This window comes from Mustela lutreola, chromosome X, assembly GCF_030435805.1.
Source record: "Mustela lutreola isolate mMusLut2 chromosome X, mMusLut2.pri, whole genome shotgun sequence".
Lineage (NCBI taxonomy): Eukaryota > Metazoa > Chordata > Mammalia > Carnivora > Mustelidae > Mustela > Mustela lutreola.
In genome coordinates this window covers 71,115,598-71,143,492 of record NC_081308.1, presented here as the reverse complement: position 1 = coordinate 71,143,492, position 27,895 = coordinate 71,115,598, and the positions used below count along the sequence as shown (strand labels likewise).

The window sequence follows — 27,895 nt, the reverse complement described above, 5'->3', positions numbered from 1 at the left end:
AATGTTGCCAATAACGAGAGTTGGTTTTTTGTTGTTGTTGTTGTTTTTTGTTTTTTTTTTTGTTGTTGTTGTTTTGTTTTTTTAGCCGAGTACAGGTCGTGCGGCAGTTAGTTCATTGAAAACTCAGTTGCTGCCTGAGCGCTTGGACGGAGACTGCTTTCGGCTTTTTTTTCCTGCTGATTGTTAAGATCTCCTATAGAGAGCTGCAACAATGCCCAAAAGAAAGGTAAGTGAAATGGGAAACTAGAAAGGGAATTAGCGACTGAAATACATATTTCCTAATCCGCAGATATTTTTCAAAAAGCATTTGGGCTTCTACTTAGATTTTGTGATATGCCAAATAGAAGGGGAAGGAAGGGCAAAAAAGATCGGTGTAAGATTTAGGATGGTCTTGCATGCAACTAGTAGTTCGCTTTCGGCTTGTTTTGTTTAAGGGAAATAAATCGTTTAAGAGGTGTCTCCATGCTGAATTATAAACAGCCATAGCGCTGTGCTGTCGCTTCGTACCCCATCCCCCTTCCTCCGCTTACCCTATTGGAGAACGCTTCTCTCAGCCACTCTTCCAGGCACCAGTTTCCTCCTCAGCCTCCGGCTCTTCTCTGGGAACCGTCCCATTTGGGGTAACTTAAGCCGCGGCTTCCTCCAGTATTTGCCTTTGTTCTTCCCGTTTTCTTGTTCCTTTTTTTTTTTTTCCCCCTTCCCTCCTCCACTTCTTGTCAGGCCAGATGGCTACGCAGTGGTAATCCTGTGCCATTAGGCGGCGCAAACTTCCAACTGTCCTAGAGAAAGAAGGCAGAGATTCACCTCTGCAGTTTAGCAACTTCAGGGCTAAGACACCTGGACTTCACCAAACTCTCTGGGTAAAGATAGAGAGATGGCAAGAGAACTGAGTAAGATAAACTATTGCTGATGTGAGGTAGCATGGATTTGTTCCCTTTTAGAAATGCAGAATTGATCTGAGCTATTCCAGACTGCAGGTAGTCTGCAAACCCTCACTTCAAATTTTGTGACTCTTCTCTTGGAGAGGAGATACATTCACACCTGGTGTTTGTTCGCGTGTTTGTTCATTGTTTTTTGGGAGGGATCTCTTAGGAGTGAAATCGAATGCTGTTTCATTGCTTGATAGATAAAATTGTAAAACACTGTGCTGATGTAAAACATTGTGACTTTTTTTTTTAAGATGTTGTATTTATTTATTTGAAAGAGAGAGATCGCAAGTAGGCAGAGAGACAGGCAGAGAGAGAGGAGGAAGCAGGCTCCCTGCTGAGCAGAGAGCCCGATGCAGCGCTCCATCACAGGACCCTGGGATCATGACCTGAGCCGAAGGCAGAGGCTTTAACCCACTGAGTCACCCAGTGACTGTTTTGATATTATTCCTATTTATCCATCTACCTTCCCTATTTCTAGAACATAGAAGTAAGATCGAAATTCCCCTGTACTCTGGGGCTATATGAATCGTGTAATAGCTTGACAGTTCCCAGGCTGAAGGGCTGCTCAGATACAGAAAGCAATGGTTTTTAATAGCCATCCCCATTCCTGAGATTCCCACCGCTGAGTTTTTCTAGGCTTGTGCAATGGGTACTGCTATTTTACGAGCTGAGAGCAACCTTGTAGCAGGTAGTGGTGGCAAGTTTTAAAATCCCTGGCCAACTCCTCAGAATAATGCATTGACACTGCAAAGGTTCTTTCCAAAATAAGAAAAAGAAAGAAAGAGAGGCAGAAAACAAAAAGAGAGAAAGAAAAGAAAAGAGAAAAGAAAAAGAGGAAGGAAAAGAAAAAGAAAAAGAAAGAAAGCAGAGAGAGAGAGAGAAAGGAGACAGAGAAGAAAAAGACATTGAAGCATTGTTGGGGTTGTAGTTCTTGTATGGAAAACTTCGAAAGAATAGTCCAGTCTGTAGGGAGGGTCCAATAGGTACAAGTGCATATAAAACATAAGGCAAAACAGGGAAATTGCATGAAGCTCTGACTTCATTCTGCGCCCCCCCCCCCACGTTTTTGTTTGTTTGTTTTTGTTTTTTGTTTTTTTCTTTAACACTGGCTATAGCAGGTGGATTTTAAAATTTAAAAGGTTTGCTTTTAGGAGATGCAATTTATACAAAAGGATGGAATTGACTATCACTTGTGTAAACTTAGGTCTTGAGAATACATTTGCATCTTGGTGCACATTTGCACATTAGTGGAGAGCAGTATGTAGCATGCTACTAGGAAGTAACATGTGGTGACTTGAGACAGAATCCAGGAAAAAAGTCGTAAGTGGTTATGTTACAACTGTAATCCATGCAATATTTTCTGATCTGTGTGTTTATATCAATGATCTTATTCCTGTGTGGTTTTCTCGTCTGTATAAGGCTGCGGGTCAAGGTGACATGAGGCAGGAGGTGAGCTTTTTGTTGTTGTTTAGTTTTAGAATCTGTTGGAAAAAATCCACTTGCTTTGTGAATTTGAGACACATAAACAGCTAAAAAATTGACGCTGGTTTGTATATTTGTACCATATGAGTACCAATATGGTATGCCAGTGAGCTCTTTCAGAAGTATAGCAGGTATTGAAAATTCCAAACTTCTTGAAATTTAGGACCTTATACTTAAGATCTGGAGAGAGCTGTTCTTTTTAAGAGACAAAAAAATGTTTTGTCAGTTTGCAAGAAGGGGCTATATTTCTATTTCCTTGTTATTAGCCATTGCATTCATTTAGCTTAGTAATTGAAGTTTAATTTGGGATTTTTTATTCCTTATCTATATAAAGAGTCCAGGGGAAGGAAAATAAAAATTTATATATATACAAATTTATATATATATTTTCCATCTACCTTCCCTATTTCTAGAACATAGAAGTAAGATCGAAATTCCCCTGTACTCTGGGGCTATATGAATCGTGTAATAGCTTGATAGTTCCCAGGCTGAAGGGCTGCTCAGATACAGAAAGCAATGGTTTTTAATAGCCATCCCCATTCCTGAGATTCCCGCCGCTGAGTTTTTCTAGGCTTGTGCAATGGGTATATATATATATATATATATATATATATATATATTTATATATTTATATATTTATATATATAAAATTTATATATATTTTTTCTACTTAAGTTCATAAATTATTCTTTAAAAACAATGTTCATGTAGTGTTACACTAAATATTTTCACAATATAAATAACTCATTTTGTGTATCCATAATTCTATTAACTAATTATTATTATTATTATTATTATTATTTTACTTATAGCCAAAGAGAAGATCAGCCAGACTGTCTGCTGTAAGTGGTCTTTAAAAGAAAGCTTCCCATGTATTGTAAAATGTAATTTTAAAATTCAGGGAATTCTGGACAATACTAGTTATTTTATACAGATTTATCTTGGATGTTTTAGCAAAATCTTTCTCACCAAGGAAATGTTGTTGTCCCCCCCACCAAGTGCTCAGTCTGAACTATGCCCATTTATTTAAGTTAAGAGGTTGGATTTCATGATTAGTGATCTTTCTTCAGTTATGATTTCCTCCTTCCCCTTCATGACTTGTGTTTTTTGATGCAGATGCCCATGCCCATTACACCAGAGTTGAAGCCCAAAAGAACATCAACTCCAAAGGTAAATATTTAACATGGAATGTTGAGAGAAAATTGCTTTACTTCAGAAATATTTTTTTTTGGAAAGGCATGCAGTTAATCATTTTACTTTCTTTGTTTTCTGTTTAGTTAGTAATATATTACATTATACCATATGGTATATGTAAGCTTTTTGAGTAAGGGATATTTGTTCATGTTCTGTGATTGTCCACTGCATTTGGGTATTTTCATTAAGAAGAAGCAAAACAAAATTTTAGTTGGGTAGACCTATAAAATGTACATGCCTTTGACATCATATAGTCACAACACCAATGTTTCTGGAAAACAAAAAGTGAAAACTGTAGTAACCAAAGTAATAATAGTAGTAACTAACATTTATATAGTACTTTACAGTTTGCAAAGTGTTTTCACATACATTATTTTTAAATGAATACAATTGATTTCATATAGAATTATATACTCTGATGTGGCTAACAACACTAGAAATAAAAATAGCCTCAATATTAAATTCAGTTTTCACTTTATATTTGTATTTATTTACTTGTGTGTAATAATGTGTAAATATAATACAACTAATTTTTAATATTGCTTTACTGAGGTATAGTTAATACTTTAAAGATTGGTTAAAATCATAAACCTTAAAGCTAGGGGGAACATTAAAATCATCGAATCCCATCATTTTGTGATTGGAGAAACTGTAAATTATAGTCATATTTATAAAAGGCTTTGAATTCTTTTATTAAAAAACTGCTAAAACTAGGGCAAATGAAGTTTTAACAATAAGTGGACAACAGAAGAGAAAGGCTTTTAATTTTTTTCTCTATTTTACATTTGAAGGTCACTATTCTATAAAATTAGGTATCCAATTTATAGGTTATTAAGAAAGTTCAGGCACCGGGGTGGCTAAGTGTCTGCCTTGGGCTAAGGTCATGATCTAAGGGTCCTGGAATTGAGCTCCCTGCTCAGTGGGGTAGTCTGCTTCTCCCTTTCCTTCTGCCCCTTCCCCCCCCACCCATGATCTCTCTCTATCTCAAATAAATAAATGAAATAGTTTATAAAAAGATATTAAACACTTTATGTCCTTCAAAAATAGAAGATAATGCTACAATAAAACAAATACTGTATGATCATGGATTTTAAAACGCATTAACCTACTTGGCTCTCAGTTTCTCATGTGTTAAAATAGTAATAATATACCTATATTATATTTTATATTTCTAAATCAATTTCACATGTGTTTTGTCATTTGCTCCTTATAATACCCCTATGAGTTGGGTGTTATTACCCTTCTTTACATATAAAAGACATGCACAACAAGATTTATACTTGTGCTCAAGATCACATCAAATAAGTCACAGATCCAGATTTCAAGCACAATTTTTCTGGCCCTTAATCTAGTGCTTTTTACACACAAAGGCAAAGAGATTTCTTGGTCATGATTCAAGTCATTTCAAACTTGTAGATACATATACTGAGTCAGCTCTTCTTTAGGTTATCTCTTTCAAATATATCTAAAGTGATGCTCTTGCTAACATAGTATTTCTCTGAATTATTACCACTGGAAGCTTTGCTATCAATAAAACCCTGTTGCTAATTATGAGACATGACAGATAAACCCCCCCTCTTGTCAAAAAGAGTTAATTTATCAAAGTCTTAATCTGTTGCAGTTAGCTCTGAGTGACCACTGGTCAGTATTCTAACCTGTTGCTTCTCATCTAAAAGAAAGTTTATTTAATTTATACAAAAAGAATATTATTCATTTAGAAGAATTATTTTACTTAATTATATGAGAGAGCAAAAACAGGGACAGTGGAGGATGGGGTGGGGACAGGGAGCCAAAGGGTAAAGGAGAGGGGAAAGCAAACTCTGTGCTGAGTGTGGAGCCCTACACAAGGCTCACTCCCAGGACCCTGAGATCATCACCTGAGCCGAAACCAAGAATCCCACACTTAATCCACTGAGCCACCCGGGTGTCCCAGAACATTATTCATTTTTAATGCTGTTTTAGGTTTAGGATGAAACTAAAAGTGTCAAGTCATATTTTTGTTGATATTAAGTTTATATGGGTATTTTAAAGCTTTTTGTAAATCATTACAGCAGCTGATAAAATAACTTGGGCCATTTAATTAACATATCAGTTAAGTTGTATATTTGTTTTTATTATTTTGTGTTGCTGGACAGAAAATGAAGACAAAAAATGATATAGTGGAAAAAAATACAGATGCAGGTGCCAAAGCAATAGCTGAAAAGAAGCAAGAAGTTATTAAAGGAGAATGTGATGCTGAAAATGGAGAAGCCAAAATTATGGAGGTATTTTATAATATTAATAGATTTATCCATTTGAAAGTTTTAACAATGGGTGCTACTGAGAAAATCTTATTTGCCTTGTATTTTAAAAGTTGAGAAACATTAAATGAGTAGGGGTTCTATAGTGTCTTATCCCATTCTAGTTGCTATAACAAATACCACAGACCAAGTGACTTAAAACAACAGAAATTTATTTCTTATAGCTCTGGAGCTGGGGAAGATCTGGGGCAAGATCAAAGCACCAGCATTTTTTGAAAAAATAAGAAAATAAATGAAAAAAAGAAGTACAAAGGAGGCTAGATACTATTTTCCCCTAGAGCTGAAGCTTTGCAGTATTCTATGATCAGTAAACTTGACCTGAGCAAATTGTTTGTGCTGGTCTTCTGGGGGAGGGGCCTCTTGCACTGAGTCTCATGTGGACTTGCCCTAGGTGAATATGCACCTCCAGTGCACAGGGAGACAGGACTTGGTGTAAGTAGCTCTGGACTGTTTTGATGGCTCCCTGAAGTCTTTCATCACTGAGGGATGAATATGGCGGTGCCATATTCTCTAGCCATGGAGCTGAAAATTCACATTCCCAGCACTTGAGTTGATTGCTCATAAGAGCAATCAATCATCTTTCCCTGGTTTCTGTCAGAACCTTGTGTTTACCCTGCCTATGTCTGAGTGAGTTTGTTTGTTTTGTTTTGTTTTGTTTTTATCTCAGGCATGAGAATGAGTTTCAAAATTCTAACTTTAGGGACTCCCATAGTGTAGACCCCTGCTGTTCCTCCCAGGTAGAATATTGCCACACTTCTGCCTTTTGTCAGACTTGGCCCAAGAAAGTGGTCACATGACTGCACAGTGGTTCAGAATTTATGGCAATGCAGAGCAGATACCTGGCACCTAGACTCACTGTTCTCAGCCAGCTTCTCTGTTCCTATGCCTGGGAATAGTGCAGTGTTTAGGATGACCCATTCTTCTTGAGATCCAGGGGATCTTCAGACCACAGTATAACACCCGAAATTCTGCCCTGCTCTTCTACCTGGGCACATTTAAGCCAGGCACATCCTCCATTATAGCATACTTCCAAACATTCTGATTTTTCACTCTGCTGCTTTAATACTATCCAGTAGCCTCCTTAAGCAGGCTCCCCTCATCTCTCCCATATCCACAGTTATATCACACCAGACTCAAGTCCCTGCACCTCCTACCTTCTAAAAGTTGTTCACTTTATTACTTGTAGACTTGCAGTATTTGTCCTCAGATCTCTGATTGATCTCTCAGGTGTTCAGAATGATTTGATAACTATCTAGCCTTATTTGAGAGATGAGACAAACTTAGGGTCATCCCTACTCCTGTGCTATCTTACCTACTTCCTCTGTCTTGTTGCTTTTAGAATTTTTCTTTTATCACCTTATTTTGTAAGTTTGACTACAATATGTCTTGGTGTTGGCCTCTTTTTTTTTTAAATCTTCATGGGAGTTCCCTGTGTGTCCTGGATTTGGATGTGTGTTTCCTTCCCCAGATTAGGAAAGTTTTCAGCTATAATTTCCTCAGATAAACCTCCTGCCCCCTTCTGTCTCCCTTGTTCTTCTGGGATTCATATGACATGAATGTTATTTTGTTTGATGGAGTTGCTATGTTCCCTAAGTCTACTCGCATGTTCTAATCTTTTTTCTGTATCTCTTCTGTTCAGCTTCATTATTTTCTATAATTCTATTTTCTGTATCATTTATTTGTTCTTCTGCTTCTCCTATACATGTGGTCATTACATCAAGTTAGTTTTAAATCTCAGTTGCTGCATTTTTCATTTCAGTCTGCTTTTTTAGCTCTTTTATATCTTTGGTAATGGTCTCCCTGATGTCTTCCACGCTTTTTTCAAGCCCAGCTAGTATCCTTATGATTGTTGCTTTAAATTCCAAATCAGGTGTATTATTCACATTTGTTTCTGTTAGAGCCTTGGCTTTAACATTTTCTTGTTCTTTCTTTTAGAGTGCATTCCTTTCTTGGCATTTTGTCTAGGTCTCTGTCTTCTTCTCTGTATTAGGAAAGCCTGTTGTGTTTCCTGCTCCTGACAGTAATGGCTTTATGAAGAAGAGGTCATATAGTATCCAGGGCCTGGCCCTTCCAGAAGTGTCTCTTGTGTGTGCTGTGTGCACTCTGCTTCTGTGTTTTGGCTGCCCCATCCTCAGATCGGTAGTCTGCAGAGGTTCTCCTTGCCTGCAGTGGGCATTGTTTGGACCTTGGCCAGAGTGTGGTGAATTTTAACTATGTATGTACAGGTCTGCTTGTTAAAAGAGATTTGATAATAATTCCACTAGAGATGAAGTTTTGAAGAATTCTATGTTCAGTAGATGCGGTGCATGCAGGGTTTTGTGCTAGTCTTCTGAGGAAGGGGCCTGCTGTGCTGGTACTTAGACACACTTGCCTGAGAAAAGCAGTACCAGCAGAGCATGGCAAGGGCAGGTCTTGGGGTAAGCATGTTAAACTTTCAATGGAGTTTTTCTGATTTCTATGATCAGTTTATGTTGAGGAACAAAGGAGGGAAATGGTGCCGTCCTGCTCCTTTGTCCCTGGGTCCCTCTAAAACTCTAGTCTTCGAGCCCCATTGGTTTAAAAGCTCACAGAAATCAGCACCCCCTCATTTTTCCAGCCAGTGGCTTTGGGGAAGCATTCTCCTTCTGTGTTTCCCTGTGCACACCACTCTCTCTCACCTTTCTCTATGACCAGGGCTCCCTTCCTTCCATAGCACCTACTATCTATTTCTCCCCAAAACCGTGTGTCCGCATATCCTGGCTTTTCCATTTGGCCTCTTCTTTGCTTCTATTTGTGCAGTTTGTTTTATCAATCCTCACATCGATTTCTTGGGTATTCAAAATGATTGATAGTTATCTAGCTATGCTTGGGGGACAAGGAAAACCTAAGGTCCTCCTAGTACACTGCCATCTTAGTTCTTCCCCCACAGTCTACCCGATAAAAGACTTTCCAAGTAACTTTTTTTAGAGAAAACTTAAATCTCACTATTATGGAAACAAAATATTATTTCCTCAAGGAATGCATTTTGTTTTCTCATTGAGAATTGGTGTTATAGAATATATGTCATTTTTCTGTATTTACTGTTTCCCATATTTGTAATGAAAATTCTGTATGTGAATATATTTTCCTGAATTTACTGTTTGAAATATCTAATTATACATGTTTGTGTGAAGATATTTTATTTTTTTAATATTTTATTTATTTATTTGACAGAGAGAGAGAGAGAGAGCACAAGTAGAGGGAGTGGCAGACAGAGGGAGAGGGAGAAGCAGGCTCCCTGTTGAGCAAGGAGCCTGGCGTGGGGCTCAATCACAGGACACGGGATCATGACATGAGCCAAAGGCAGACGCTTAATCGACTGAGCCACCCAGGCACCCCGTGTGTGAAGATATTTTAGTTAATCCCATTTCTTAGAATGTTTTTCTTATCTTGTGATAGTTGAGATGTGTTTTTCACAGGAAAATTACCTTCTTGTAAATTAAGTATAGTTCCTTTCATAAAATGGTTATAATTCTGTCTAAATACTTAAGGAAAATAGTTCTAAATTTTCAAATATAATATTTTAAAAATTTCTCTATACATATAGGTACCAGCTCCTGAAAAAGAACTTGAGGAAATGAAAGAAGAAAAAAACGAATATGTTGAAGAAGAGGGAATAGAAAAGAAGGAAGTAGTGGAAGTAGCTAGAGAAGATGAAAAAGATCAAGAAGGAGATGGAGAAGATCAAAACAAAAAAGAAGAGAAAAGAGAAGATGGGAAAGAGAACAAAGATGGAAAAGGAGATAGAAAAGAAGATGAAGATGGAAAAGAAAAAGAAGATGGAAAGGAAGAAGAAGAGAAAAAAGAAAAAGGAGATGAAAAAGGGAAAGGAGAAGATGTCAAAGAATTTGAAAATGAAAAAGACACAGGAGAAGAAAAGCAAGAAGACAGAAAAGAGAATGAAGATAGAAAAGAGGAGAAAAGTGTAACTGAGGAAGTTGGAAATAAGGAGGATGGTGGAAATGAGAAAGGAGAAGATGGAAAAGAGAGCAAACATGGAAAAGAGGAAGATGGAACAGAAGAAAATGGGAAGGGAGATGGGAAAGATGGAGGGAAAGGAGAGGAAAATAAAAAGAAGGCTGAAGTCAGAAAAGAAGTAGCTGAAAAAGAAGTAGTCAAAAAATATGAAAAAAAAGAAACTCAGAGTATTGTTTAAAGTTGCCCAATAGTTTCATAATTTGGTAATATGTGCCTCCATGTTGTAATGTTTATAGAAATGAATATTTTTTATCAAATATTTTATAAATACAGCTTTTCTTTAACATCAGCTTAATTTCAAAGCATCTTCATACTGATTATTAATCACAAAGTAGCTAACATGAAACCTTTATACATTTTGTGATCATAATAATGGAATATATAAGAAACTATGCTTTCAACTTTGTCAGTGAATTTCCTTTTGTGTGACTTATGTGTTAAATCTTTGAATTTTAATTTTACTCCTATCTGTGATAATTTCACAAAGTGGGGAGATCCAGAAAACATTCTTCCAAACTACTTGTGGTTGTCTAGGTTGCTTTTATTAAAAAAAAAAAGAAAGAAAGAAAAAAAAAGAAAGCTTAACTATTTTCTGTAATGCGGAGAGTTATAATTCTTTCTCAGATATAACTTTATTATCAGCTTGTGAACAAATAAAATTGCAATTCCATTTTTAAAAGAGTTACAATTTTGTTTTTTTCAGAAGGGCAATTCTGGTTATATATCCACAAAATTTTACTAGATTGACCTTAATAAAAATTCTTTTCAAAAATAATTAATTTTTAAAAATATATCTAAAAATATAGTTAGCGAAATAATATAGTGCTTGATTTTTCTATTGTGATGTTCACAGAAGCATTTTTATTTTTTTGCACTGAGATAAATTAACATAAAAATTACCATTTTAACCATTTCCAATTCAGTGATTTTTTTTAGTGCTTTCAAAATATTGTGCAACTACCACTATTTAATTCCAAAACATTTTTACCCAAATGAAAATCAAAGTACCAATTAGCAATCTCTCCATTCCCACTCCCCTCCTCACCTGTCCCTGTTAACCACTAATTTAACTTGCCTCTATAGATTTGCCTATTCTAGATATTTTATATAAATGAAATCATGCAATGCATGGCCTTTGTGTCTGGTTTCTTTCACTTAGCATGTTCCTAGGTTCATCCATGTTGCAGCATGTGTCAATTCATTTCTCTTTATGGCTGAATAATACTATATTCCATTGATATACTACATTGCTTCTTGAACATTTGAGATGATTCCATATTTTTATCAATTACAAATAATGCTGCTATGAATATACATGTAGTACTTTTTGTGCCAATGTATGTTTTCATTTCTCCTAGGTATATATCTAGGAGTAGAACCACTCGGTTATATAGTAATGGCATGTTTAACTTTTTGAGGGACTTTCAGACTGTTTTCCAAAGTGGCTTCAGTTTCACGTATTCTCACCAGCAATGTATGAGGGTTCTAATTTTTCCATGCCCTAGTCAAAACTTCTTATTGTCTATATTTTATTGCAACCATCTTAGTGGGGTTATTGGGAGGTGATTGAAATCATGCTGATTTTGATTTGCATTTCCATAATGATGTTAAACATCTTCTTATGTGCTTATCATCCATTTGTTTATCTTTGGAAAAGTGTCTAACACATCCTTTGCCCATTTTTCTCTTGGGTTGTCTTTTCAGTATTGTGTTGTAAGATGTGTACATATTTTAGATACAAGTGTCATATCAGTCATAATCATTTGCATAATTTTTCCCCATTCTGTGGGTTGTCTTTTCACTTTCTTGTTGCTGTCTTTTGATGCACATGTTTTTAAATTTCGAGTTAAGTCTAATGTGCTTTTTCTTTTATTGCTTGTGTTTTTGGTGACATATCTAAGAATCTTCTACCAAAGCCCAGGTCAGAGATATATACCCATACACCTTAAGAGTTTTATAGCTTTATCTCTTACATTTAAATCTCTGACTCATTTACATGTGGCCATCCATTTGTCCACACATCATTTCCTGAAAACATTATTTCCCCATTGAATGGTCTTGACACTCTTCAAAAATCAATGGACCACAGATGTATGGATTAATTTCTGGACTTTCAATTCTATACCATTGATCCTTATGTCTACATGTCAATACCATACCTTTGGTTGCTGTAGCATTGTAATAATTTTTGAAATCAGAGAGTATTTGTCCTCTAACTTTGTTCTTGGTTGTTCAGGGTCCCTTACAATTCCATATAAACTTTAGGATCAGCTTGTTCACTTCTACAAAATAAAAGGCAGTTGAAGTTTAGATAAGAATCACAATAAATAAGCAGATAAATTTGGGGAATTTTGCCATACTAAAAATTGTCTTTCAGTACATTAACTTGGGATATCTTTCCATTTATTTAGGTATCTTTCATTTCAGCAATATTTGTAGTTCTTAGAGTATACAAGTCTTGCCCTTCTTTGATTACATTTATTCCAAAGTATTTTATTTTTGATTCTGTAAATGGATTTTTATTTCCATTTTGAATTTTTAATTGCTAATGTATAGAAATACAACTGAATTTTGCATATTAATCTTGTATCCTGTAATTTTGCTGAACTCATTTATTAGATTTAGTAGGTATTTTGAGGATTCTTTAGAGTTTTCTATTTATAAGAACATGTCATCTGCAAATAGAGTTCATTTTACTTCTTTCCAATGTGAGTATCTTTTTCTTTTATTCTTTTTCTTTTCTTGCTTAACTTCCTTGGTTTTCAAAGGCTCCACACATATTAAGAATAAAAAAGAAAATAAACAAATTCAGAAGTCCAGCTTCCAAAGCTTAAACCTCTGTCTCTGCCTCTTTCACAGGGCTGACAGGCTTTGTACCATTTCATACCCTGTATCAAAATTTACTGCAATGCTACAGTAATTAAAATTGACCTAAAAGGGATGGTTAAATATATAGGAACCTTGTCTGTATCCCCCCACTAACTAGTCATATCCCACAACCACAGAAAGTGTACTGTCATAACTTCAAATACAGAAACTGGTCTTTTAAATGCTTGGTCCCCTTCATTGTCAAGGCTAAATAAAAGTAACAATGCTGTGGGGCACCTCAGTGGTTCAGTGGGTTAAAGCCTCTGCCTTTGGCTCAGGTCATGATCCCAGGGTCCTGGCATCGAGCCCCACAACGGGCTATCTGCTCAGTGGGGAGCCTGCTTCTCCCTCTCTCTCTGCCTGCCTCTCTGCCTACTTGTGATCTCTCTGTTTCTGTCAAATAAATAAACATCTTTAAAAAAAAAAAAGTAACAATGCTGGTTTTCTCTTTAAAAGCACATTTCAGGTGATGGGCAGAAATCTTAACTTTGTGAAATTCTACCCTCTATATAAAGAGATAGCCATCTTCACCTTACAATATTATTTTTAACTATATAATAAAGCATTCATATAACAAGAATATCATAGTATACTACAGGAGGACCATTCCTTTACACTATGGCACTAAAATGCTTCACCTGGTCTTGTGGGTCTTCTATTGCTATATATCTTCTTGTTTTAATTGAATCCTACTTTCCCTTTACCATTAAAACTTTGATTAATATAATTTCTCTTCTAAAAGTTTCTAAAATAGTAAGATGTGGAGGGAAAAATGGAGTAGAGGAGTGCTTATTTAAAGAGACAGATACCATTACTGTAAGTGAAAGTGGATATGAATTATAAATCTACTACAGCAGAACAATACTTAATAAAGTTGTGGAGAAATAGACAAAGGTGTAAAAAAATCTTTAGGGAACACCACAGAGAAAAGTTGTTTGAGAAGTACACTTGGGGGACACCTGGGTAGCTCTGTCAGTTAGGTGTCCCACCCTTGATTTCAGTTGAGGTCATGATCTTACAAGCCTGTGAAAGAGAGCCCCATATCAAGCTCTGCACTGGGCATGGAGCCTACTTAAGATTCTCTCCCACTGTCCCTCACCACTCTCTTTCTCTCTTAAAAAAAAAGTGCACTTGGAGTTTCCTTAATAATATGAAATATCTTTATTAATTATCTCATTGACAACACAATTTTTGTAATATACTGATTTATTAAAGAATTGATTTTCTGAGTATATAGTGAAGTTTTAATAAAAATTTCTGTTGTGACTTTAGAGGGTTTGCCCCATTAATAAGCATGATTTTGGCTAGTGATAGTATGTCTCAAAATAAAAATGTTTAATGTGAACGTCTTTGAAATTATATTCTAATTATATGGTAAGGCATAATTCAGTTTTTTGATGTGGAAAAAAAATAATAAAAAAATATATACACAATTCTTCAGTGTACATCTGCTATATAAAGCAAAGTCTTCCCTTCGTGTTTGTCCTTAATAGCACTTAAAATGTTTCATGCTGAACTTTATTAATCTTTATAAAAATCCCATGTTTTGTATGATACCAACAAAGGGAGGCATAGAACTAGTGCATGTCAAAGTTGGAGTCTACACATAAGTCATAATATAAAAAGTATTATTGATGACCTACTGAGAGCACACAGATAAATCTTGACACCATTTTTTTTTTAATTAGGTTTCGAAAATCCTCCAACAGCAATATTTTGGTCCAAAAATAATTATTTTTCTTCAAGATACTATTGCAGCAATTCTCCAAAATTAAAAAAGAAAAAAGAAAAAAGAAAAAGAACTGTAGGAACAAGTTGATTAACATGTAAAGAACAGGGGTGCCTGGGTGTCTCAGTGGGTTTAAACCTCTGCCTTCAGCTCAGGTCATGATCTCAGGGTCCTGGTATGGAGCCCAGCATCGGGGTGGGGGGCGGTCTCTGCTCAGCAGGAAACCTGCTTCCCCCCACCCTCTCTGTCTGCCTCTCTGCCTACTTGTGATCTCTGTCAAATAAATAAATAAAAAATCTTTAAAAAATAAAAAAATTTAAAAACATGTAAAGAACAGAGAAAAAGTCCACCAAATCAGCTGCAATTTAGAACCTCCTGTGCTGAAATTCAGTTAAACCTATACCATGACAGTAGGTAAATTACTTGTGTAAAGGTACTTTTCCAGAATACAGAAAAATTTTTAATGTAATATTTATCCAATAGATATATTTGTTTTAATCTTAAAATACATGGATTTAAGACTATTACCCACTTTTAATAATGCTTCATTTGCTTCCCATGAATACAATAGTCTTTCAGATTATATTGAATTCCTTAAATTGGAAAATGATGAGTAGACAAAAGTCTAATTTTATTTGGAATAGTAATCATTTTTTTTCACCTATTACCTCTCTAACTAGAGTTGTTCAGTCTGACTGTTTGTTGCAGATTTTAAAAACCTTTTCTTTGAAAGAGTCAAACATTAAATCCAGAAAAAATAAATATTATTTAAGGATCAAAATTATGGTTTACTGTATGTTACCTGAAAACATATGCATTTAATTCTTCAGCAACTATATTAGGCAGTCCAGGCTTTGTGTTGTGGATTTTACTAAATAATATGAATGAACCCCAGTGTTTATAGAAACTGAGTTACAGATTACATAACGGGAAGGGTATGTGTGTGTGTGTGTGTGTGTTTCCAGAGTAGAAAGAAAGAACTAATTAGGGACTCCTGGGTGGCTCAGTCAGTTGGACGTCTGCTTTTGGCTGGGTTCATGATCCTGGGGTCCTGGGATCAAGTCCCACATTGCATTTCCTATTCAGCAGGGAGCCAGCTTCTTCCTCTGCCTTCTCCTTTACCTGCTTGTGCTCTCTCTTTCTCTCTCTCTCTGAGAAATAAATAAATAAAATCTTTTTTAAAAAAGGAGTAATTGCAAAGTGAAATAATTGATTTTGAAATATTTTAGTTTTTATAGCTTGAAAGGCATTTTTTTCATATAAATTAGGATTTCTGACCAAAGATTAAAGAATTTCTTCAAATATTTAACACATACAAAAGTGTTTACTATGTACCAGGCACTATCTTAAGCATTTTGTGTATATTACACATATAAATGACAAACACATTTACATATAGTAAATCAAGGAGACAAGTAGTATTATTATTCTCACTTTATAGATAAACAAAGGGATGAAATCCAGTAGTTTAGTTTGCTTGTAGCAAATTCATAATCTGGGTGGGGGGGTTGAGCTAGGTTATGCTGTCTCTCAAATAGGCTTAACCTACAAGCTAATTTTGACCAGTAGGATTTTTGTTTGTTTGTGTAGTAAAAATAATCTTAGAAATCCAATGAGAAATGACAAGTACTAACTAGTGTTGAAATTTAGATTTTTTTTTAAGTAGGCTCCACACTGGCTCCACTCCAGTGTGGGGTTTGAACTAACAAATGGAGATCAAGACCTGAGCTTACATTAAGAGTTAAACATTTAACTGACTGAGCCACCCAGATGCCCCACAATTTAGATTCTTTATTCATTCAGTCAATAAATATTTATCTAGTACAGACTATGTGCCAACTGAGTTAGTAAGTACTGTGGTACAGAGGTTACATCTATAAAGATGCTATAAATCCTAAAGTCCAGCAGAGGAAACCAATACTTTTTAATTACAAAAATAGATTATTACAACTTTATAATGTTATAGATGAATAATAAGGTAGCTAAAAGATAGTATGACAGAAGAATAGTAAGGTAGCTAATAACAGAAACTAGCACTTGTAGGAGGTTAGAGGTGTTAATTTTCATGTAATATAGTGTCTAATCCATTCACCCAGACACATGAGTTAATTGAACTCAGCTGGGTAGTTCTCGCTTGAGGTTTTCTGGGTCTTGAAAACTATATAATAGTTCTGCTGCATTTTGTCAGTCAAAGAAGCCAAAGGTCAGCCCAAATCCAAAAGGAGAAAAATAAATAAGGACACAAATATAAGGAAGCATGATATATTGGGGAGCCATATTTAGAAATAGCTACTATGAATCTCCATTTTCTTGTTATCTGTTGGCAGAATCTCTACAGCATCAATGTTGAATCTTCCAGATTAATCCCCAATTGTAAAAAATATTTTCTCCTGTTTTCCTTCCTCTTTTTTATCATTCTGAAATTGTCTTTATTATTATATTTAATATCTTTATTGAATTTTATATTTTTAAATTTTAATTTCCATGAGCTCTTTTTGTTCTATGCTCTTCTTTTTTCTTTTTCTTTTTTTTTTCCATATCAGGCTATGCTTGTTTCTTAATGTAGTATTTTTCTCTCTTCTGTCCTTCAGTATCAAATTTACAATTTACTAGCTTTTGCTTGCTTTGTATTAAGTTGTCTTTTATTACCTATATTGCTGTATTTCCTCTAAAGTCCTCCCTTCCCAACCCACCTCCATTTTGGTTTGTTTTGGTAACTGCATTTAATGTTAGAGTTTTTCCTCAAATACCTAATGATTTAAGACATTTCACATTTATATTTAAGAATGAGACCCTAAAAAGCTAATTGGGCCTACTAGTACTATGTTGAAAAATAGTGGTAAGAGTGAACATAACTGTTGTACTCCTGACCTTAAGGGAAAAGATCTCAGTTTTTCCCCTTTGATGGACTTTTCATATATGGCTTTTATGATATTGAGGTATGTTCCTTCTATACCTACATTGTGGAAAGTTTTTATCAAGAAAGGATGCTGTATTTCATCAAATGTTTTTTTTTTTCTACCTCAATTGAGAGGATCTTATGCTTCTTGTCCTTTCTTTTATTAATATGATGTATCACATTCATTGATTTGCAAATGTTGAAACACCCTTGAAGCCGAGGAACAAAATACACTTGGTTGTGGTGAATAATCCCTTTAATGTACTGTTGTATCTCATTGGCCAGTATCGTGGTGAGAATTTTGGCATCCATGTTCATCAGGGATATTGGTCTATGATTTTCCTTTTTGGCGAGGTCTTTGGTTTTGGAATCAAGGTAATTCTGGCCTCTTAGAATGAGTTGAGAATTTGTCTTCCATTTCTATTTTTTGAAACATCTTCAGAAAAAATAGGTATTGGTTCTTCTTTAAATGCTTTGTAGAATTCATCTGTGAAACCATTCAGCACTGGACTCTTGTTTGTTTGGCAAGTTTTGAGTACTGCTTCAATTTCCTTGTTGGCTATGAGTCTGTCTGTTCAGGGTCCTAGTCTCAACAATCAGAAAACAAAAAGAAATAAAAGGCATTCAAATTGGAAAAAAAGTCAAACTCTTGATCTTCACAGATGACGCGATAATTTCTGTGGAACACCCAAAAGGCTCCGCCCCAAAATTGCTAGAACTCATATAGGAATTCAGCAAAATGGCAGGATATAAAATCAATGTACAGAAATTAGTTGCATTTCTGTACACTAATAATGACACAGAAGAAAGAAAAATTAAGAAATCAATCCTATTTACAACAGCACCGAAAAAACAAAAGATGCCTAGGAATAAACGTAACTAAAGAGATAAAATATATGTACTCTAAATACTATAGAATGCTTATGAAAGAAATTGAGGAAGACACGAAGAAATGGAAAAAAGATTCAATACTCATGGATTGGAAGAACAGATATCGTTAAGATATCTACACTACCTAGAGCAATCTACCTATTCAATGCAGTCCACATCAAAACAGCATCAAAATTTTTTCACAGAATTGGAACACATAATCCTAAAATTTGTAAGGAACCAGAAATAACCCCGGGGTGCCTGGGTGGCTCAGTGGGTTAAGCCTCTGCCTTTGCCTCAGGTCATCATCTCAGAATCCTGGAATAGAGCCCCACATTGTGCTTTCTGCTCAGCAGGGAGCCTGTTTCCCCCTCTTTCTCTGCCTGCTGCTCTGCCTACTTGCGATCTCTCTCTCTCTGTCAAATAAATAAAATATTAAAAAAAAAAAAAAGAAGGAACCCCCCAACAGCCAGAGGAGTGTTGAAAAGAAAACCAATGCTGGAGGCATAACAATTCTGGAATTCAAGCCATGTTACAAATCTATAATCACTAAGGAATATTGTACTGGAAAAAAAATAAACATATGGATGAATGGAACAGAATAGAGAGCCCAGAAATTGACCTCAACTATATGGTCAACTAGTCTTCAAAAAAGCAGGAAAGAATATACAATGGAGAAAAGACAATCTCTTCAACAAATGGTGTTGGGAAAATTGGACAGCCACATGTAAAATAATGAAACTGGACTGTTTTATTACATCACACAATAATATGCTCAAAATGGATGGAAGACTTAAATTTGAGACAGGAATCCATCAAAATGCTAGAGGGGAAAACAGACTTTGACTTTGGTCACAACAACTTCTTGCTAGACATGTATCCAAAGGAAAGGGAAACAAAAGCAAAAATGACCCTTTGGGATTCCATCAAGATCAAAAGTTTTTGCACAGAAAGGAAATAGTCAATAAAACTAGAAGTTAACTTATGGAATGGGAGAAGATATTTCCATATGACATATCATATAAAGGGCTAGTATTGAAGATCTATAAAGAACTTATCAAACTCAACCCCCCAAAAACCAATAAACCAGTCAAAAAATGGGCAGAAGACTTGAATGGACATTTCTCCATAGAAGACATACAATTAGCCAAGACTCATGAGAAAATGCTCCACAACACTTGGCATCAGGGAAAAAGTAACCAAAACCACAATGAGCTAACACCTCACACCACTCAGAATGGAAAAAAAAATAATAGATCAGGAAACAACAAATGTTGGCAAAGATTCAAAGAAAGGGGAACCTTCTTACACTGTTGGTGGGAATGCAAGCTATTACTGCCACTCTGGAAAACAGTATGGAAGTTCCCCAAGAAGTTAAAAATAGAACTGCTCAGGATCCATAAATTGCACTACTAGATATTTACCCCAAAGTTACAGATGTGATGATCCAAAGGGGCACATACACCCCAATGTTTATAGCAGTAACATCCACAATAGCTAATTTGTGGAAAGAGTCAAGATGTCCATTGACAGATGAATGGGTAAAGATGTGGTATATATATACAGTTGAATATTATTTAGCCATCAGAAAGGTTGAATACTTACCATTTACAATGACATGGATGGAACTGGAGAGTATTAGGCTGAGCAAAATAAGTCAATCAGAGAAAGACAATTATTATCTGGTTGCACTCATATGCAGAGTATAAGAAACATTGCAGAGGATCACATATCATTGTACTATATGTAGGCTAATTGAATTTAAATTTAAAAAATGAAAAAAATGCTAATTGTTTGGAACTTGTGAACTAAAGGCATCATGGCATGATGTCTAGAAATGATGAAGTTTAATTAGAATGATCTACCAATGCCATTCTCTATGAAACTTTTCTCTTCAGTTATTGAATTTTTCTAGAGAGGAATTCTTCAAATTCCTGTCTGGATATATAAATTTGACTACAGATATTCTGAGAACCCAAGATATAGGAGGAGCTATGAGCATCTGTATTAGTCAGTGTTCTCCAAAGAGACAGAAACAATAGGGGATATATGATAGATAAATTGATGAGGATGATAGAGAGAGAGAGAGAGAGAGAGATAGGTAGATAGATAGTAAGAAATTCACTTATATGATTATGGAAACCAGCATGTCTAAATCTGTAGTATGGGCTATCAGGCTCAAAATCTAGGAGAGACAACATTGAAGTTCCAGTGTGAAGTCCAGCAGCCTATAGAACCAAGAAAGCCAATGGTGCAGATGTAGGCAGTTATCTACAGAATTACTTCTTTTTCAGAGAGATCAGTCTTTTCGTTGCATTCAGGCCTTTTAATTGTATTAGAACAACCAACATTATAGAACACAATTTGCCTACTCAAAGTTCATGAGTTTCAATCTTAAGCTCATCCAAAAGTATGCTCCAAGTTGACACATATAATTAACCATTACAATATGTACACTTTCAATTAATTTACAATTATGTATTCAAAAGGCACCTGATGTCTGTCTTTAGTTGTGCCTGGTATCACTGAGTCCAGGGCCCTTCTGTTTCATAGTGTCTAGTAACTAAAATTCTATCCTGTGGATTCTTTGACCAATAGCACGTGGCAGAAGTGAGACTTAGAGTTCTGGGCCTAAACTTTAAGATGGGTTTTCTTAAATTTTACACTATTGACATTTGAGGTTGAATAACGCTTTGTTGTATGAAGCTATCCTGTATATTATAAAACGTTTAGTAGCATTCCTAGTTCCTACTAACAGGATGCCAGTTACACCCTCTCTCTACTTATGAAAGCTAAAATGTCTTCAGACATGCCTAAAAATTCCCTGGGATAGGAGCAAAATAATGGTCAGTTGAGAAGTACCAATTGGTGGGCTCTGATTCCTAATTTTTGGAAAACTCATGTTTGGAATGCATGCATGAGAAAAAGCCAACATCCATGGGAAAAGTCTGGCCACATTGAGATAAGCATGTTGCAAAGGAAACCTGTGCATGGAGAGAAACAACCAAATGATCCTCGATTGTTTCAGCCATCCCAGCTGAGGTGCCAGACATATAAATGAATAAACTACCTTGAACATTCAACCAGTTAAATTTTCAGATTGTTTCACTCTATTTTCTGCTATCATTTGACTACAGTCATATCAACAGATGAATAGATAAATAAGATGTGAAAAAATATATATATATATGAAATAGAGTGGCTGGGTAATATATATATTACACATTCACCAAAAAGAATGAAGTCTTTCATTTATTTCAGACCAATATCCTTGATGAATATGAATGCCAAGATTCTCAAAAGATCCCACCTAATAGGAACCGACAGTACATTAAAAAGATTATGCACCAAAAGTTCATCTTCGCTTTTGTTTCCTTTGACTTTGGAGACATATCTTGAAAGAAGTTGCTGTGGCTGATATCGAAGAGATTACTGCCTATCTTCTCCTCTAGGATTCTGATGGATTCCTGTCTCACATTGAGGTCTTTTATCCATTTTGAGTTTATCTTTGTGTACGGTGTAAGAGAAGGGTTGAGTTTCATTCTTCTACATATAGCTGCCGAGTTTTCCCAGCACCCTTTATTGAAGAGACTGTCTTTTTTCCACTGTATATTTTTCCCCGTTTTGTCGAAGATTATTTGACCATAGAGTTGAGGGTCCGTATCTGGGCTCTCTACTCTGTTCCACTGGTCTACGTGTCTGTTTTTATGCCAGTACCATGCTGTCTTGGTGATCACAGCTTTGTAGTAAAGCTTGAAATCAGGTAACATGATGCCCCCAGTTTTATTTTTGTTTTTCAACATTTCCTTAGTGATTCGGGGTCTCTTCTGATTCCATACAAATTTTTGGATTATTTGCTCCAGCTCTTTGAAGAATACCGGTGGAATTTTGATCGGAATAGCATTAAAAGTATAGTTGCTCTAGGCAGTATAGACATTTTAACAATGTTTATTCTTCCGATCCAAGAGCATGGAATGCTCTTCCATCTTTTTGTGTCTTCTTCAGTTTCTTTCATGAGTGTTCTGTAGTTCCTTGAGTACAGATCCTTTACCTCTTTGGTTAGGTTTATTCCCAGGTATCTTATGGTTCTTGGTGCTATAGTAAATGGAATAGATTGTCTAATTTCCCTTTCTGTATTTTCATTGTTAGTGTATAAGAAAGCCACTGATTTCTGTACATTGACTTTGTATCCTGCCACATTGCTGAATTGCTGTATGAGTTCTAATAGTTTGGGGGTGGAGTCTTTTGGGTTTTCCATATAAAGAATCATGTCATCTGCAAAGAGAGAGAGTTTAACTTCTTCATTACCAATTTGGATACCTTTTATTTTCCTTTGTTGTCTGATTGCTGTTGCTAGGACTTCTAATACTATGTTGAACAAGAGTGGTGAGAGTGGGCATTCTTGTCGTGTTCCTGATCTCAACGGGAAGGACGCAAGCTTTTTCCCATTGAGGATGATATTTGCTGTGGGTCTTTCATAGATAGATTTGATGAAGTTCAGGGATGTTCCCTCTATCCTTATACTTTGAGGCGTTTTAATCAGGAACGGATGCTGGATTTTGTCAAATGCTTTTTCTACATCAATTGAGAGGACCGTGTGGTTCTTCTCTCTTCTCTTATTAATTTGCTCTATCACATTGATTGATTTGCGAATGTTGAACCATCCTTCATCAAAATCAAAAGCTTCTGCACAGCAAAGGAAACAGTCAAGAAAACAAAGAGGCAACCCACGGAATGGGAGAAGATAATTGCAAATGACAGTACAGACAAAAGGTTGATATCTAGGATCTATAATGAACTCCTCAAATTCAACACACACAAAACAGACAATCATATCAAAAAATGGGCAGAAGATATTAACAGACACTTCTCCAATGAAGACATACAGATGGCTATCAGACACATGAAAAAATGTTCATCATCACTAGCCATCAGGCTAGTGATTAAAACCACATTGAGATATCACCTTACACCAGTTAGAATGGCCAAAATTAGCAAGACAGGAAACAACATGTGTTGGAGAGGATGTGGAGAAAGGGGAACACTCTTACACTGTTGGTGGGAATGCAAGTTGGTGCAGCCTCTTTAGAGAACAGTGTGGAGATTCCTCAAGAAATTAAAAATAGAACTTCCCTATGACCCTGCCATTGCACTCCTGGGTATTTACCCCAAAGATACAGAGGTCATGAAAAGAAGGGCCATCTGTACCCCAGTGTTTATAGCAGCAATGGCTATGGTCGCCAAACTGTGGAAAGAACCAAGATGCCTTTCAACGGATGAATGGATAAGGAAGATGTGGTCCATATACACTATGGAGTATTATGCCTCCATCAGAAAGCACGAATACCCAACTTTTGTATCAACATGGACAGGACTGGAAGAGATTATGCTGAGTGAAATAAGTCAAGCAGAGAGAGTCAATTATCATATGGTTTCACATATTTTTGGAGCATAACAAAAAGCATGGAGGACATGGGGAGTTAGAGAGAAGGGGGTTGGGGTAAATTGGAAGGGGAGGTGAATCATGAGAGACTATGGACTCTGAAAAACAATCTGAGGGGTTTGAAGTGGCAGCGGGGTGGGAGGTCGGGGTACCAGGTGGTGGGTATTATAGAGGGCATGGATTGCATGGATTACTGGGTGTGGTGAAAAAATAAAGATACTGTTATGCTGAAAATAAATAAATGAAAAAAAAAAAGATTATGCACCCTGACCAAGTGGTATTTAACAATGGGATGCAAGGGTGGTTCAACATTCAAAAATCAATCAGTGTGACAGAACAAATCAATAAGAGAAGAGAGAAGAAACACATGGTCTTTTTAATTGATGCCGAAAAAGCATTTGACAAGATACAGCATCTGTTCCTGATTAAAATTCTTTAAAGTAGAGGGATAGAGGGAATATTCCTCAACTTCATAAAATCTATCTATGAAAAACCCACAGTGAATATCATCCTCAATGGGAAAAGGCTGACAGCCTTCTCTTTGAGATCAGGAACACGACATGGATGCCCACTCTCAACACTGTTGTTCAACCTAGTATTAGAACTGCTAGGAGGAAAACATATCCAGTGGGAAAAAGAAATTCTCTTCAATAAATGCTGCTGGGAAAATTGGACAGCTATGGGTAGAAGAATGAAACTCGTCCATTCTCTTACACCATACACAAAGATAATCTCAAAATGGATGAAAGACTTCAATGTGAGGCAGGAATCCATCAAAATCCTAGAGAAGAACATAGGCAGTTGCCACAGCACATGGCCCTGTGCGGCCACGTTGGCCACAGCAACTTCTTTCAAGAAACATCTCCAAAGGCAAAGGAAATAAAAGTGAAAATAAACTTTTGGGACTTCGTCAAGATCAAAAGCTTCTGCACAGCAAAGGAAACAGTTAACAAAACAAACAGGCAATCCACGGAATGGGAGAAGGTATTCCCAAATGACACTACAGACAAAGGGCTGATATCCAAAATGTATAAAGAACTCCTCAAACTTAACACACACAGAACAGCTAGTCATGTCAAAAAATGGGCAGAAGACATGAACAGACACGTCTCCAAACAAGACATACAAATAGCTAACAGATACATGAAAAAATGTTCATCATCATTAGCCATCAGGGAAACTCAAATCAAAACCACATTGAGGTACCAGCTTACACTAGTTAGAACGGCCAAAATTAACAAGACAGGAAGCAACAAGTGTTGGAAAGGATGTGGAGAAAGGGGAATCCTCTCACACTGTTGATGGGAATGCAGGTTGGTGCAGCTACATTGGAAAACAGTGTGGAAATTCCTCAAAAAATTATAAATATAGCTTCCCCATGACCCTGCAATTGCACTACTGGGTATTTACCCCAAATATACAGATGTAGTGAAAAGAAGGACCATATGTACCCCAAATTCATAGCAGAAATAACCACAATCTCCAAACTGTGGAAGGAGCCAAGATGCTCTTCAACAGATGAAGGGATAAAGAAGACATGGTCCATATATACAATAGAATATTACACAGGCATCAGAAAGGATGAATACTCAACTTTTGTATCAACATGGAAGGGACTGAAGGAGATTATGCTGAGTGAAATAAATCAAGCAGAAAAGGTCAATTATCATATGGTTTCACTTACTTGTGGAGCATAACGAATAACATGGAGGACATTAGGAAAAGGAAAGGAAAATGAATTGGAAGAAATCAGAGGGGGAGATGAAGTATGAGAGAATGTGGACTCTGAGAAACAAACTGAGGGTTTGGGAGGGGTGGGGGGTAAGGGATGGGTGAACTTGGTGGTGGGTATTAGGGAGGGCACATATTGCATGGAACACGGTATGGTGCATAAACAATGAATCTTGGAACACTGAAAAATAAAATAAATTTAAAAATAAAGTCTTGCCATTTGCAAAGATGTGGATGGAACTAGAAGGTATTATGCCAAGTGAAATAAGTGAAACAGAGAAAGACAATTACCATATGATTTCGCTCACTTGTGAAATTTAAGAAACAGAATAGATGATCATAGGGGAAGGGAAGGAAAACTAATATAAATATATAAAAAGAGAGAGTCAAACCACAAGAGACTCTTTTTTTTTTAATGCTCAAACATGTTTATTAAATTAATAAATCTAGAGACTTATAACAAAGCATATTTTCTTAGTGTTTTAGTATTTGGCATATTAACAAAGATTTTTTGGTATATAATAATATATGCATAATAATGCATAATAATGCATTTTTTAAATTTTGGATTTTTTTTCACTTTGTAAATTTTTTTTTAATTTTTTCAATTTATTTATTTTTTAGAAAAACAGTATTCATTATTTTTTCACCACACCCAGTGCTCCATGCAATCTGTGCCCTCTATAATACCCACCACCTGGTACCCCACCCTCCCACACCCCCGCCACTTCAAACCCTTCAGATTGTTTTTCAGAGTCCATAGTCTCTTATGATTCACCTCCCCTTCCAATTTACCCCAACTCATTTCTCCTCTCTAACACCCCTTGTCCTCCATGATATTTGTTATGCTCCACAAATAAGTGAAACAAGAGACTCTTAACTACAGGAAAAAAACTGATGGTTGCTGGAGGAAAGTTTGGTGGGATATGGGGTAATTCATTAACAGGGATTAAGGAGGGTGCTTGATGTAATGAGCACTGGGTGTTGTATGCAACTAATGAATCACTAAACTCTATCCCTGAAACTAATAATACACTCTATGTTAACTAAATCAAATTTAAATTAAAAATTTTTTTAAAAGATCACGTGCTCAGTACAATAAATTAAAAAGAACACTGTTAAGGGACATCATCTGGAAGTTTTGGAACATTATAAATTAAAAGAATAACTTAAAAGCTTACAATTTCATTCTTTCTCCTTCTCCTACCTTCCTCCATTATGTGAATGTACACACACAGACACAGACACCAGATTGAAATAGTTTGCATTATAAAGGAGAGGAAATAAGAGTGATAAAGGCATTCTCAACACTAGAAGGTTGAAGATGATGAATCATGATTGCATAATTATTAATTTACAACCTAAAATTCTATATCTAGACAATTATCAATCAAATATGAGAGAAAAATTTAAAAAATTTTACACATAAAAGTCTCAAAAATGCTATTTCCTATGCACTTGATGAAGATATTATAGGGAAATTAATTTTATAAAGTTTGGAGATTTTATTTTTTAGGAAAAAACCATGGAGTCTTTTACTTTATATCTATGGGAATTATTTTATATTACCTCTGTCTTAGAAAGAATTAGATGCTTGCCAGGCCAAATGAAACATACGGGAGCAAGTTCCATGATCAGAGTCAAAGAATCTCCTAGGTTTGGACTGCCTGTGGTAATCCAAGTTCTTAGGTTGCTTCTATACTTATTTCTTAAGATCACAAGAAAATACCTCTTAACATCCATATTCATGTTCCATGTTTTTATTTTCCTATTTCAAAATATAAAGAATTCACCCTCCCCATACAGTCAGGGAGGAAAACTAGCCTGAATACAAGGCCTAAGAGAATAACAAAGAAATAGAGCTAAAGACTATTACAGTGTACTAGAAGCATTCATGCATCTGGACTTCGGGCCATGTTAGATTAACATTGATAACCTGAGGCAGCATTATAAAAGATAATTTGATATCTAACATAAAATTATTTGTTTAAAGTAACTAAATTTACTTCAGATTCTCAAAGAATTCTTATATGAAGACAAAGTCTTCAACTATCCAGTCAAACAAAGAAAAGGACTGGGGACATGGGAAAATAGTAGTTTTGAAGAAAAGATAAGCTTACAATGATTTTAACCACAGTCACTTCACATCGAAAATTATAGCAATAACTCCTATATCATTAATATAATAGATATATCAGAAAATTAATTGTTCTCAAGAGATTATTCATTCTGACATAGTCATATCAATTTCAATATTTGTCTGCCTAAGGAGTATGTCATGAAAAATGGAGGATGAAGAATGTAAGTGTTCAATGGAAACTTTAAGGTCATAAGGTCTCACTGAGGAGTTTTTCAGAATCTCTTTAAGCTTTTTTTAAAATTCTGGTTAGTTTACATAGAGTACAGTGTTAGTTCCAGGTGTACAATATAATGATTCAGGACTTCCATGTAACA

The 27,895-nt window shown here is 35.7% G+C and overlaps 1 protein-coding gene across 3 annotated transcripts; it reads left to right on the top strand.

The window, feature by feature from the left end:
• The first annotated feature begins 53 nt into the window (after nucleotides 1-53).
• On the top strand, nucleotides 54-10,476 carry HMGN5 (high mobility group nucleosome binding domain 5). 3 transcript variants are annotated; one of them, XM_059157345.1, is made up of 6 exons: nucleotides 54-226; nucleotides 2,349-2,378; nucleotides 3,224-3,253; nucleotides 3,528-3,581; nucleotides 5,741-5,869; nucleotides 9,471-10,476. In XM_059157345.1, the coding sequence occupies exons 1-6, from the start codon at nucleotides 212-214 to the stop codon at nucleotides 10,077-10,079; spliced, it is 867 nt and encodes a 288-aa protein (XP_059013328.1). In that variant the 5' UTR covers nucleotides 54-211; the 3' UTR covers nucleotides 10,080-10,476. The 3 variants fall into 3 exon arrangements, with proteins under 3 accessions (XP_059013328.1, XP_059013329.1, XP_059013330.1); XM_059157346.1 differs by lacking the exon at nucleotides 2,349-2,378; XM_059157347.1 differs by lacking the exons at nucleotides 2,349-2,378; nucleotides 3,224-3,253.
• The last annotated feature ends 17,419 nt before the right edge of the window (nucleotides 10,477-27,895 follow it).